General features: G+C 50.1%; 1 protein-coding gene across 6 annotated transcripts in view; it reads left to right on the forward strand.

Moving 5' to 3' along the window:
• FLI1 (Fli-1 proto-oncogene, ETS transcription factor) overlaps positions 1-14,956 on the forward strand; it is a 127,202-nt gene that overhangs the window by 72,197 nt on the left and 40,049 nt on the right. For all 6 annotated transcript variants that reach the window (XM_028834150.2, XM_028834151.2, XM_077964648.1 and 3 more), the window contains 2 exons: positions 1,442-1,653; positions 11,351-11,505. In XM_028834150.2, the coding sequence (XP_028689983.2) occupies positions 1,442-1,653; positions 11,351-11,505 (367 nt within the window). The remainder of the gene's footprint in view (positions 1-1,441; positions 1,654-11,350; positions 11,506-14,956) is intronic.

The following is a 14,956-nucleotide window of genomic DNA, read 5'->3' on the forward strand; positions in this document are numbered from 1 at the left end:
TATATAATTATTGATTATAGAGATTATATATCAATTATAGATGACTACTATTTTCTCTGAAGACTTACTTTGGTGTAATTATATGGCTGTAGTGAACACTATGCCCTGGTCCCTGACCTTGGATGCCTGTGATTCGATGTGACATGGAATAATGGAAGGCTCTTATCCTCATGTTTTGATTGGTAGCAGATCTCCGGAATGTGCAAGGTTTTTTGTTGTTGTTGTTGTTGTTGTTGTTGTTTTGAGACTGTTGCCCAGGCTGAATGCAATGGCACGATCATGGCTCACTGCAGCCTCTACTTCCGGGGCTCAAGTGATCCTCCCACCTCAGCCTCCCAAGTAGCTGGGTACATGCCACCACATCTAGCTAATTTTTTCTTTCTGTCTGTCTTTCTTTCTTTCTTTCTTTCTTTTTTCTTTTTCTTTTCTTTCTTTTTTTTTTTTTTTTTTTTGGTAGAAACAGAGTTTCGGCACATTTCCCAGGCTAGTCTAGAACTCCTGGACTCAATCGATTCTCCCACCTCAGCCTCCCAAAATGCTGGGATTACAGGCATGAGCCACTATGCCTGGCCAAGACTTCTTTTCTTAATCCATGATCTCCCAGAGTCACACCCAAGTCAGTGATGGAATAATATGAGTGGGAGGACCCAACAGCCTCTTTCAGACACTCTTGCCCTGACTGGCACTTCGCGTGTCTGAGATTCCTCTTTCGTCCTTTGGTTGGCTGAGTCACCAACATTGAGATCTATAGGATGTACCAGCACCTCCTGGAGGGCCCTCAGCAAACTGCTGAGCATTTCTTACAAGCTACACCCCCAGACCAGATCTTCTCACTTAATCCACCTATCGACTCTGTGCTAAAGCTATTTTTATCCCTGTTACAAATAAGGAAACTGAAATTGGCCTGGCCACAGCCATGGGCCCCACCCTTCCCTTGTGTGACCTTGAGCAGCACACCTAGCCTCTCTGGGTGGATCTCACTGGCCTTGCCTAGAAAATAAATGCTGGATCTCCTCTCTCCCCTCACTGCTGATGACTCCACTCAGCTCATAAGAGGCATTTCTGCTTATGCCTGGAAGAATCTAGCATTCATACACCACCACAATACTACATTCCATGCCAAGTCACCACTATTCTTGGCCTCCCTATCTCCACCGTCCTTTTTGGGGGTCCCAGACTACAGAACCAATAAATGAACCCACTTTCATGAATCCTCCATCCCCACTCCACTGCCCAAAGTCTGTCCTCACCCAGGTAACCTGCAAACACCCATCTGGTTTGCATAAGGGCAAATCTGCCCCCTGGAGTGTGAGTCAAACAGGAACTTCCAGACAAGCTGTCCTGTGGCAGCCCTGGGCCACCTTGCCAGCTCAAAGCAAGAGTGCCACTTGCTTGGGTGAAGAGTGACACTGGGCTTTCTGTCTCTTCTCTGGCCCTGCAGGAGGCTCTGTCGGTGGTGAGCGACGACCAGTCCCTCTTTGACTCAGCATACGGAGCAGCGGCCCATCTCCCCAAGGCCGACATGACTGCCTCGGGGAGTCCTGACTACGGGCAGCCCCACAAGATCAACCCCCTCCCACCGCAGCAGGAGTGGATCAATCAGCCAGTGAGGGTCAACGTCAAGCGGGAGTATGACCACATGAATGGATCCAGGTAAGCTCGCCAGGCCTATGCAGGACTGGAGGAAAGCACCAAGTCACCAGATCTGCAGTAATTAGCTTCGGGCACTTAAGGTTTTTGCAGCAGATGGAGCTCTGGAGCTGGGCCAGGAAGCATGTGTCAGTCTCTAGAGAGCTAAGGCAGAGAGGGCCACACACTGAAGATGGGATGGAGTAGGGCCAGGAAGCCCCCCGGCTCTCTGGGGCCCATGCAGCCCTCAGAGGCCAGGTAAGAGTCAGGCCCCAAGCGCCTGTGCAGACGCTCATGGAACACTTATTTCTTGTTAATCCCAGGCCCAGGTCCAGTCCTCTTGGGGACAGCTTAGTGGTAAGCTATTCTTCCCTGTCCCGTTGAAGATACTTAACCCCTCTGGGTGGGTCTCAGCAGAGCAAAGGTGACCAAACCATTCTTTAGTAAAAGTGGAGAAGGGATGAGGAAGGTAGACGCCTGTGGGGGCTCACTGTGTCTGGGAGTGGGCAGGCACCTGGAAAGTGTGCATGAAGGAGGTACAGTACTGGGTCAGTTCAGGCTTTGCCTGTAGAAATGGAGACAGGATGGTCCAAGGAGAGAAAATCACAGGGTCATGGAAGAGGACAGTGGACAGGCAGCCTCAGTTTCACATCCTGCCTCTCCCCCTTGGGCAAGTTATCGAAACCCCTCAGAGCCCCAGCTTTCTCCTTTCTCAGGCAGGACTGGGATATTCACTTCCTCATGGCTCCTTACTCTAGCGTTACTCTGATGCCGCAGGGAAAGGACCCGGGATGGTGCCTGAGACGCGTTAGGCACGTGCTCTGTAGTGACAGTGATTGTTATGAGCAAAGACTTGAAAGACAGAGAACATCAGTCTCATTCACAAAATACCAGGTAATCTACTGGGCCAAAGGCACAAAGAGATGAAAATAAAGAGTAAGAGAGGGCCCTGAATGGCAGGCTGAAAACATGTGCCGTTGATTCCACAGCCAGAGGCTGACTTTGAGCACAGATGTGACATTTAACCTCATCAGAGCAGTGACTTGAGACTAGCGAACTGACAATCTTTCTGCACAAAGGGTAGGATGGGAGAGTCAGAAAGACAAGTGAAGAAGTTAGTAAAATACCCCAGATAGGAAATAATGAAGTTCTGAACTAAGTGATGGTAGTGATTATGGAAATTGAACAGGATAGATACATAAGGGAGATAGCAAAGAGATGATTAACAGGGCTTAGGTGAATAAAGTGTGAATGAAGGGGGTACATGACAGGAAAGAACCAAAGGCCACTAAAGCCTGCACATTTTGAAGTCTGGTGCTGTGAGCAGCTGCAGAAAGGTGGCACAGGAAATGCTTTAGGATGGGATGTCAATATTCTCTTTGAGATTCCTTGTGAGCAATCGGTAGAACATCCAGATAAAAACGTCTACTAGACTTTGGGAACTGAAGCTCAGATAATCTTTCAGGCCTGGAATTTAGGTTTGGGCATCATCTCTAAGGAGTTTGAACTGTGAAAGTGGATGAGGTCACTGAGGAAACCAGTCTGGATTGAAGAGAGAGAAGGGAATGAGCGTGGTTGGGAGGGAGAACTCCAGAGCAGCCCGTGGCCTCAGACCTGCCTGTGGGAACTCCCAGCCCTACCACATTTCAACCCCACTAACCAAAACCAGCGACTGGGATCTCAGCCACCTTTCCAGATCCTGGGATTTCAGGAAGGCTCAGAGGTTCTGAGCCCATAGCCCCTCAGATGAGTCTCCCTCCAGAGGTAATTCTGATGGTGCTGGAGTTCCTAACAGTCGAAGGACATGGTGTGTTGAACATTTTCCCATATTATCTTACCACTTGTTCCCCACAACTGTCCTACGAAGTAGTTACCGTAACTTCATTGTTACACAGGAAGGCAAGTGGGGCTTTCAGGGGAGATTGCTTTGTCTAAGGATTTAGAGGAGGCAAAGCTGGAGCCCGAACCCAGGCATGTGGTTCCAGCCCCACGTGCCATCCGCTAGGCACCTTTCTGCTCCCTCTGCTCGTGTGTCATGCTTTTGCACCACCGCCTCATTCCTGCCAATGGCCACCCGGTGGGGAGGCCTATTCTACGACGCCTCCTAAATGGGGCCCTTCCACAAGGGGCTCCCAATGCTTGTTGAAGATCCAGGTCCCACTGTTGGAGATTTTTTTTTTTTTTTTGAGATGGAGTCTCACACTGTTGCCCAGGCTGGAGTGCAATGGCTCAGTCTTGGCTCACTACAACCTCCGCCTCCCAGGTTTAAGCAATTCTCCTGCCTCAGCCTCCTGAATATCTGGGATTACAGACACGTGGCACCACACCTGGCTAATTTTTGTATTTTCAGTAGAGACGGGGTTTTACTATGTTGGCCCGGCTGGTCTTGAACTCCTGACCTCATGATCCGCCCGCCTCAGCCTCCCAAAGTGCTGGGATTGCAGGCATGAGCCACCGCGCCCGGCTTTGTTGGAGATTCTCTGGCCTGTTGTAACCTGAATCCGCCCACTCCTTACCTCCACCGCCCCTGCCTGGTGCAAGCCAGCAGCACCTCTCCTAGGCTTCTGCAGGGGCATCCTGCTCTCCCCACTTCCTCCTGCCTTCCTGAAGTCTGTTCGCCAGACAGCAAGCAGCCAGAACCATGCTTTCCTCATTTGTAACCCTGTTGCTCAAAACTCTTTAATGGCTTGTGACGAAATGCAAAGCCCTTAGCATGGCGCCACCATCCCTCCGACATCCTCTCTACTGCCCCCTCCATCCCACTTCCTCCCTCCACGCCAGCCTCAGGAGACTCTAGCTGCTGCTCCTAGACCCCCAGGCACCCTCCTGCCTCAGAATCTCTTCCCCTGAACTCCTTCCTTCTGGAACATTCCTACTCCATCTAGTCATATGACTCTCTCCCTCACGAGTTTTGGGTTTCTCTACCTGAACCTCACCTTTTCAGAGGCCTCCCCTGGCCACCTGATTGAAACCAGTGCCTCCTCACTCTTTACTCCGCTTAGAGTGTCCTAGTTCTTATCACCTCCCCCCCGACATGTGAGCAGGGCCTGAAACGGTAGGTGCTCAATAAATTGTCGTCAGATAAATAACTGAATGAACACATGGCTGAGCAGACTCAAAAGAGAAGGTGCTTGTTTAAGGTTAAGACACAGACCCAGGTCTGCTGACTCAGCCCCTGCAATGCTGAGCCCGCATGGATGCATGGCTTCTGAGTTCCGTCTTCATGCTCATTGGAGACCCATGGGTATTTGTGTCTCTGGTGGGAAGGAAGTATGCTGCTCACCACTCCGTCCCCTGCTCCCAGGGAATCCTCAAGCACTCCAGGATACTGATCCTGGGCCAAGAGGGCCCAAGGAAACTGATTTTCGGAACCCACTTGCCAGCTCATACCTGGCTCCAGTCACACCAAAAGCCAGCTGGAGAGGGCCTGTGTGAATATTCCAGTGAACAGACAGGATATTTCCCTGGCTTTGGCTACACAGAGCAGCAGCCTCTGCTTTTGAGTTGCTTGTCTTGACCCAGACCATCAGCAGGTAACAAAGTAGGTTCGGAAAGACTGATGTCTTCTCACCCACCCTAGGCAAGCAGAGACAATCCTGTGGGCTCTCAGAGCCAAGCAGCTTAGGCACGGCCATCGCCAGCACCCCACAAATATTCCCTAAGGGCTCACGTGTAAGCTGGACTAGTGGCTAGCAGGAAGCAAGGAGTTTTAGAAAAATGTCATTGCTTACAGTGGAACCATGTCAGACCCTGTCATTTAATTATGCAAAAAGCAATGACAGAATGAAATAAATGCCAGGCTCTTTAAATCTCTCATCCTGAACACCGTGCGTCTCATATCCTCTGAGTATTGCTGATAATGACAGTTTGTTACTTACATATGATTTGGTTGTTTGCAGTGGTCTAATTTGCCATAACACAAAAAGATAGGAGAGGATGTTGTAATGATTCTGAACTTCAGATGAGAAAACCAAGGTAGGGCGTACAATTTGAGATCGCCTGGCTCACGGGCTAGACCTGTGCTGTTCAATGCAGCAGCCACTAGCCACAGGTTGCTACTGAGCGCTTGAAATACGGTTAGTTGAAAATTGAGATGTGCTCTAAATATAAACTGCGTACTAGATTTAGAAGACTTACTATGGAAAAAGTGTAAAGTATCCCATTGATTATTGATTATACTGAAATGATCATCTTTTGGCTATATTGAGTTAACATCTTAATATACTTTAATATATTATTAAAATTCATTTCATCGTTTTGTTTTCTTTTAAAAATCTGGCTACTAATAAATTTAAAATTATGTAGCTCGGCCAGGCGTGGTGGCTCATACCTGTAATCCCAGCACTTTGGAAGGCCGAGGCGGGAGGATCACCTGAGGTCGGGAGTTCAAGACCAGCCCGGCCAACATGGTGAAACCCTGTCTCTACCAAAAATACAAAATTAGCTAGGCACGCCTGCAATCCCAGCTACTCGGGAGGCTGAGGCAGGAGAATTGCTTGAACCCAGGAGACGGAGGTTGTAGTGAGCCGAGATTGTGCCACTGGACTCCAGCCTGGGCAACAAGAGCGAAACACCATCTCATATTAAAAAAAAAAAAGTATGTATCTCGCGCATGTGGTTCCCATTCTACTTCTATTGGACAGTGCTGGGCCACAGTGTTCTGGACTGTTCTGTGATTCACAGCGCATTTTTTTCTGTGTTCCTTGACAGCATGGGCTTCTGAGTTACATCTTCATGCTCACCGGAGACCCATTGGCATTTGTGTCTCTGGCGGGAAGGAGGTGTGCAGTGCGCCTGAAGCTACCATGCCCACTTGCTTTTCACCCCAATAACAAACCTTCTGGCCCGGGGCAAAGAGTCAAGTGCAGAGACTGAGGTCTGAGGATCTCAGAGGCAGGTGGCTTTCCCGTGTTGAGGGAGTTTTGTGCCTCTTTCTTCATATCTTCCTGTTGTGGTTGACTCTGTTAGGCTGGGCTGCCTTGAAACAGTATGGCCCATAGGTTCTTTTTCACATGTAGACTTCAGCAACTTGATCCAAGCTGTGGTCTGCAAATAACTCTCAGCTGCATCCTGTCTCAACCACAGGGATTGGGGAAAACATCCCGTGAAGAAAAGAATATCAGTTTATAGAGGGAAATGCAAGACTTGCCTTGTGAGCCTGGTGTTCAGGACCAGAGTTCAGCGCTCACCTGCCTTGACACTCCCTGACCTGGCCCCCAGGGTCTGGATGCCCTGGACACCTAGAGACTCACATTCCACACAGAGAAGCATCAGCTCCTGTTCCATGGAACTTGTGCCTCTCTGGCTGTGAGGCCCCTTTCTAAACTCCAGTGCTCTGAACTTTGCAGTATGAGACATGTCACACGTAACCTGGGTGGGGAGGCATACACAGGATCCTGGAAAAGTTAGCAGCATCTACTGTGTATGGAGATGAAAACAGCTAGTAGATTAGGGCGATGGCTTTATCATGGGTGATGCTTTTTCTTTTCTTGGAATTTGCTTTTAAGTTATTGCATCTCCTTTTCAAAAACAAAAGAGTCACATGTATGTCTTGCAGATATCCTAAAGGCAATACAGATTGTTTAATTTTTGCGCAGGGTGCATACTACGCAGGAATCACATGCCACGGGTCCTAATGCAACCATGTGACTTAGGTAGCCCTCGAGGCCTCACTTTGGCCGTGTGAACATCAGGTGTCCTTTGACAGTGAGCCTGGGCTCAGATTTGCGGGTCTGACGATATGCCCAAGTTCAGTTGCTCTGAGTAGACTAGGAAGGTAGAGAAGATCTTTTGATAGTCTAAAGAGGTAATCTTCGGGAGAAGTCTTTGAAATCTCCCTTCATCCAAACACCCAAGATTTCACACCTTGTTTTAAATTGTCTAACAGATTGCAAAGGTTTTTTGGAAACCAGTAGCAATGTTCACAGAACACACACACACAGAACTCGAAGAGTAAAGAGCTATGACCAGCAGTGGAAATGAAGGACAAGGGCTACCCTGCCCTCGGCAGCTTTGCTGTGGCCTCTGTTGCCCTGAGATGGAGGAGATGTGCTTCGTTATTACACCCTTGGGGCCACCGCCACCTCCCTGATCTATTGTGGCAGCCCCAGGCTCTCTTGTCACCTGTCCCAGTGCTATCAGCTGCCAGTGGGCCCCAGCCCCATGCTAGCTGTAAGTGCAGGTCTTAATACAAATTAGCAGCAGTGCAGGCAGGCTGAATGGCAAAACCTCGTCCCGCGCTCCCCCTCCCGCTTGTTTTCATCAAGCCCTCTTCACAGGCACCAGCTGCCTCATTAAAGAGCAGCCTTTTATGCTGGGCTTCACCTGTACCCACCCTGAGTGGCAGCCGTGGAGCCCCATGGCCGCACGCAGGGCTTGCGCTGGCTGGAGGAGGCACGGTGCTTGGGAGCTGCAAGAATGGAGGGAGGTCTGGCAGGCGAGCGGGCGAGGTATGGCTTTCCTTCTTTCTCTCCCTGAGCAGTGGGAGGAGGGCCAGCTGGGCAAGTGTGGGGAACCAGGATGGTGCCAGCCCTTCTCCCTAAGGACACCGGCCTACGGGTCCTAGTGCAGAAGCCTGGCACCGAGGACAGGGCCTTTTTCCAGAGGAGAAACACCCTAGCAGGCGAGGGGCCAAAGCGATCACCTGTCCAGCTGGGGAGCAGGTGTGTGCACAGGGCCGGGGGCAGGGAGAGAGGAGGAGGGAAGCGGAACTGGGAGAACTTCTATGGCTCAGTGAATGAGGAGGTTCTGCTCAGGGAATGAGTGGCCACGGCCACCCCAGCAAGAGAGCCCCCTCCTCCTCTGAGTCCACTTTCCCTTCGTCCAGGTGTCTGTGGCTCCTCTCCTTACAAGGTCATGTGTTAGGCAGGTTTGGGGAAACATTTCTTTCAGCTTTTCACATTTATTTTCCTCCATCCCTGGCACCTGGGACCAGCCCTGCCACCTGTGCCTACTGTACATGGCCATAACCCTAAAGGCTCACTCCATTTCAGTGAGTCCTGAGGTGCTGACTTCTCTGCACAGCAAGAGGTCAGTTTTTAACTCAGAAATCCCCAGGGGCCCGGCTGATGTGGAAAAGAATTTTTCCAAAAATCGTCTCTCCACCGTCCACACAGGGGAGGAGCCCATGGAGTGTGCCCTCCTGTCCCACCATCCCCTGCCCCCTGCTGTCGTTCTCCTTTCCGAGAGACCCCTGCCCAGGCCCTCTGCCCTCTTGCTCTGGGCATCCTGCAAGGGAAGAGCATGCAGTGTGGAGCCCGCCTCTCCCACAGAGGCCGCCCGCCAGTGAAAACCTTGCTCACTTGGTTGCAGGCCAACTGAATCCTTCAAACTTCGGCAGCACTTGGACTGTTTCACAGCCGATAAGGATGCAGGGAAAGGCTGCCAGGCCGTGTGTGTGAGTGTGTGTGTATGTGTGTGTCATGTGTATGCGTGTGTGTGCAATAGCTATGCGTGTGTGTGCGGATGAAGTGTACGTGTGTGTGTGCACGTTCTCTGTGTTCAAATGTGTGCTTCCATGTGGGTGAAGTATGTGTGTTCCGTGTTGGAATGTGTACAGTGCATATCTGTGCATGTGTGTTGACGTGTGTGCATGCATGGAGGCATGCATCTGTGTGCACATGTGTTCTCTGTTGACATGTGTGCATGCATGTGGGTGGAGTTTTGTGCACACATGTTCTGTGTTGGAGTGTGTGTGCACATGGGCATGCATGTGTGCGAGTGTGTGCCTGCAGTTAGCCCCAGGGCGGGTGAGGGGACCCAGTGCACTCCAGCCGGAGCTCGGTTCAGATGCAGGCAGCAGGGTCTGACCGGGACTGCTTCATCTCCGGCCAGGTCCTTCCGCAGCCGAAGCCAAAGGGCCAAATGCTGGTGAAAAGCCCTGATGTGCTACTGCCTCCCCTCCACTGCCATGGGGATGTTAAACCTTCAGCAATCTGCGACTCTGACGGCTGGTTCTTGGTTCTCTGCCTGGAAAAACAGTAGGCGAATAGTAAAACCTTAAATTCTAACATGTGTGAGTTATACATCTTATTTTCATTTTCAGCCCATGTTCCCCTCTGTAAGACATCAGGAAAAAATTACCATCTGACTTCTAATATCTCAGTGGAGCATTTATCTCCCAGCTATGATAAGTGATCTTCACTATTTTTTTCCTTTCAGATTAAGAAACAAATTCATTTAATTTTCTTTATTGAATGTGCTCAGGCCTCCCCGCCCTGCCTGGGTCTCAGGAAGCCCTGGGCTGATCTCCCTTCTTCTGGGTTAGTGACTGCCGTCCCTGCTTGTGGGATGGGTGGGTCCCTATCTGGTATGGCCCTGCTCCTCAAGGCCTCGCTGTGGTCCGTTCCTGCCCCTGGCAGGGGATGGAGAACAGTGGCCAGGCCTTTGGAACGTCCGGAGAGGTTATGTGGCCTAGAGTTGGAAGGCTGTAATCTGAACCTTATCTGAACTCCTTGGTCTGAAGGCCTGGTTTGGAGCTTTTGAGAGAACTGGCTGTCTCCCAGGCTGCCAGAACCGATGCTTCCCGCTCAGTATAACGGCAGTTACAGCTTCTGCTTGGCCTTCCCATCATCTCCGTTGGTCCTGCTGCTGCTGGAGTGGCTGAGCAGCGGGCACTGGGTGTGACAGGGTGGCACCTCCCCCAAGTATGCTGGAGGTGTGTGATGCTGGGCTGGGGGGGCATGCAGAGTGTGTTTGCCAGCCTGCTTTAGGGCACCAGGTGGCCATGGGTGGGACGTCACCCCTCCAGACAGCTGCCCAATCACCAGTGCTGCAAAATACCAGGTGCTGATCAAGTTCTGTAGCTCTAGGCTAAGTTGGATGATCTGCTTTCTCCCTTGTGAATGTCCATACTGCTCCACGGTGAGCTTGGGGTCAGGGCTGCAAAATGCCACAGGGCCACCACCTCTCCATCAGGGGGAAGTTCCTGGATTCCATTCCTTCTCCAAGTAGCAACCAGCTCTTTTGCATGTGTGCTTGATAGTGAAGCTTAACACAGAACACCCGAGTCCTGTTTCCACCTTGACTAGCTGTGTGACTCTGAGCCAGAAAGCCCTGTCTGGATTTCATTAACCATGAAAAGGAGATAGTAACCCTTGCTGTGCCTATCTTGGGGGTTTATTGGAAAATTCGAATATAACAGTGTATGAGAAATGCATTAAACTTCTCTAGGTACAACAGAAATCACTCACTGAGAAAGCATTTGCTGCTCACCTCCTATGTAAGAATATTAGGGTTAAACAAAGAGTGATGACCATCCTCTCAAGAACTCAGCAGTCAGGAGGCACAGGCCAAGCTAAGAATCAGGCAGTGTGACAAGTCCTTATAACCAAGGCGGGCACCAAGTGCTGGGGGACTGTGGGGAAGGCGTGTCTGGGAGCATGGACTAGGTTGCCTGGCAGTGAGGCTAAAAATGTAAGCTGCAGTCAGACAGGGAGGGTTGCGATGCCACACAAAGAAGCTCAGACCTTGGTCTGAGGGCACTAAGGCGCTGCCAGAAGGTTTTACGTACTGTAATTATAGGGCTGGGCTGGGATTTGAAGGAAACTCTGGTGGCAGCATGGAGGATAGAAAGAGGGCATCATCATCGTCATGGCACCAAGCGCGGCTGGGCAACGGCTCCATGGTCGTCATCGGAGCCCTGGAGCTCATGATTCGGAGGCTGGGGCGAGCTGCCCTGTCAGTGCTGACCGCCTCTGGGCTTTGTCTCTTCTCACTGTAGGGAGTCTCCGGTGGACTGCAGCGTGAGCAAATGCAGCAAGCTGGTGGGTGGAGGCGAGTCCAACCCCATGAACTACAACAGCTATATGGACGAGAAGAATGGCCCCCCTCCTCCCAACATGACCACCAATGAGAGGAGAGTCATCGTCCCTGCAGGTAACTCAGGAAGCAGGCTGCCTGGGCGCCATTCACTTCCCCGCTCTCTTAGGGGCAGGGAGCATCTAAACCTTTATCTGATACTCTATTCCCTGTGGAACTGCAAAATGGAGAAAGCTGCACACGGGCCGGGAGTGGTGGCTCACGCCTCTAATCCCAGCACTTTGAGAGGCTGAGACGGGTGAATCACTTGTCAGGAGTTCTAGCCAACATGGTGAAACCTCATCTCTACTAAAAAAAAAAATACAAAAATTAGCCAGGCATGGTAGTGGACGCCTGTAATCCCAGCTACTCAGGAGGCTGACGCAGGAGACTAGCTTTAACCAGGAAGGTGGCGGTTGCAGGAAGCCAAGATCGCACCACTGCACTCCAGCCTGGGTAATGGAGTGAGACTCTGTCTCAAAAAAAAAAAAAAAAAAAAAAAGGCCACACATTTTACCTTACTTCCTAGCTGCCCCCTAAGACAGTATCCCAGATGTCACCTGATGTGTGGATGCTAGAAGCCCCACCCTTAAGCAGACCACATCACAAACTCTACATCAACGGCCTGGTCCTCAAGGATGGGCTGCTCAGAAAGCAGAGGCAAAGCCGCCTCCACCCAAAAGGACTCCCGTGAGCTCTGGATGTGGGCATCCCTGCCTGTGAGGAGGGCAGCTGCAGAGGCCTGTCCTTCCCTCCAGGCTTGTACTTCCCGGCATCTGCCGGGTTCCACCTTTCCAAAATTACAGCCAGTTCTTTCAGTTTTAAAATAGAAAGAACTATATTTAACTAATGGAGCGCCTTAACATGTGTGCCACAAGTTATATCATTAGGTAAAAATAGCTTCTTTTTCCCTAGGTATTGGTGCTGTTGGTCCCAGAAAATAAAATCATTGTTCAGTCCTTCAGTCCATTGGCTGGACACTCCACCCCAGCTAGCACCAGCACGCTCAGCCGCCTGCACAAAAAGGGTGTTTAAAAACTGCCACGTGTAGAACTGGTGCCAGGTAGAAGGAGCAAGGACGTCCAAATCTTAAGCAAAGTGGATTACAGGGCAGAGACTAAACCTGATCTTACCAAAATAACTTTACCAGAGAGGCAAAACTCCTGCCATGTGGAAAAGTGTAAATGTAGTTGCATCTGAAGTCAAAAGGTTAGACATGTCTTTGAGGTAGCCCGAAAGCATCTGCCTGTAGGTCTAAAGGCAGAAATTTTAAGGGGCGCCTCCTGCCTTGGCCTGTGGTGTTTGTTTTTCCTGAGAAGTTGCATCTCACCATATCCCTGGATTACAGCTGCCTCCCTGTGCTCTGGGCCACATTCAAGAAGGTGTGAGCAGGAGGGAGGCAGGAGAGGGGTGGGGCCTACAGGAATTTCTCCGTATCCTTTAGGACTTAGAAACGACTCCTAAAGCAATTCTAAGTTTGCTCTTTCACAAGCATCTGACCTAACAAAGGAAGAGGAAGAATCGCTTCTATTTATTGAGTGCTTTCTAGGTGCCAGGCACCGTGTAAATTGCTTTATCTCCATGGCATTACTTAAGCCACCTGTCACAGGAGACCAGCTAGTGACGTTTAGCCCAGGTGTGTCGTCTCCCTCCTCACCGAAAGCAGACAAGGAAACCGTACCACAACTGACAGGTGGGAATCTCTTTGTACACCCCAAAGCAAAGCTGAGCCTCACGGGGTCTTCACTCAAACGGTTTCAAACTCCCCTGCTTCAGCCAAACAGCTCCCAGCCCAGGAGGGAAGGCTTGTGGGACTGAAGAGTGTGGGGATCTGAGATTGTCTTTGAACCAACCTCTGGCACCATCTCATTTTGGGGGTCATTTTTGGGAAGGAATCTGGAAAATGGGCAGAAGTGGCTGGACTGCTACGTCAACCCTCCAAACCTCCAGTCAGTGTTGAAATGCTTTCGAAAGGAATAGCAAAACCTCAGGCTTCAGTGAGCCAAGTTACCTATAGCAGTGATGGTGAAAATAGCACAAATTCATGTCAAATGATTTTCAAAGCACGTCATGTAATGAATTCTCAGGCTATGGACTTACTTCATTATTTTAGCTCCAGCTAGATCTTTCAGATCGTCACACATTTTGGCTTCCTCCAGGCCAGGCTGTGGACATGAGGGGAAGTCTCATTTGGGCAAGTCCACAAATCAAGGCAATAAAATATTAGTGGAATAACTGATTGAATTTATGATGGGATTTAAAGACAAGTATAAATGTGGGCCCTAGTTAATCACTAGCTCCATGTTCAGATGGGAAGAAACTAGGACTAAATCATCCAGGAAATAACATTTGGAAGAGTTTAGCATGATCCAGAGTTGAAGATTTATAATTCATTGTGCTGTAGAGGGAGAGAAATAATATTGTTGCAGAGCCCAAAGCAAGGGAGGAAATAATAAAATAAATAAAATATATGGTGTAAAATTGAACTTGAGGCCTTGGATACTAAAAGTGAGGAACCGGGAGAAGCGAAGAATGAAATAATATGCTACATAATCCAACTCCCCCTACGATATGTTTCTCTAGAATTCTGAAAAGGTGCAAAATTATTTCCATTTGCCAATGATCCGTGCCTAATTGCTTCTGGAGAGCAAAAGAGCAAGAAATGTATCTGAGAGAGAGGAATACATACTTGCATAATGACGCTTTAGAGGAGCTCTGCTTTTTGGCATCAGAGCAGTGTAACTCACAGGTGAGGTAAAGCAGGATGGTGAGAAGAGGAAAGGGGCTTTGGGGGGGACCCACCTCTTCAACTTAGTGAAGTCCTGTGATGGTTTCTTTTGGAACCCCGGCCCAGATACTTACCAGCAATGGGGCTTTGGGCAAATGACTTAACCTTTTAAGACTCCACAATGCATCTGTAAAATGGGGATATTAAAAGATTTCCTTGGTAAGTACAAACAGGGCTCACGGAGCTGGTGGCACATAGCACCCACCATCTGAACCGTCACTGCTCACGGGGCATTAGGTTGTTGGAATGACATTCAGCAGCAGGCTGTGACCTGTGAACCCAAACTCTCCTAACTCTTCCCCTTTGCCAGCTCCTCCACCTCCAGCACAATACAGCCACAACTCTCATGCACGGGCAGGGCTTGGGCATTTTGCAAAGCAGACTCGGGCCCTTCCACCCAGATTCTCACCCATAAAGCCAAGGTGGGATGGAGAGCCCAAGGGCAGCTGACACATGCTTGTGTAAAAGTGCTGGGAAACCTGCCTCTGGCTTCCCAGCTGTGAAGTGTGAGCCTTGCTTCTTTCCCCGCGTCCACTCCTAGTCATTCAATCCTGGTTCCCAGCTTTGCCACGAGCCTTCACAGACACTGTAGAATGAGAGGGTGAGTTGGTTGAGGGGTAGCACAGATATTCCTGCCTAATAAATATGTTAAACAGGCTCATTAGAAGCCGGAGGCTGATGGCTGACTCACAATAAAATGCCGAGTCTCTCCTCCTCCGGGAAGTCTTCCATGACTCTCCA

Source organism: Macaca mulatta, chromosome 14, assembly GCF_049350105.2.
Source record: "Macaca mulatta isolate MMU2019108-1 chromosome 14, T2T-MMU8v2.0, whole genome shotgun sequence".
NCBI lineage: Eukaryota > Metazoa > Chordata > Mammalia > Primates > Cercopithecidae > Macaca > Macaca mulatta.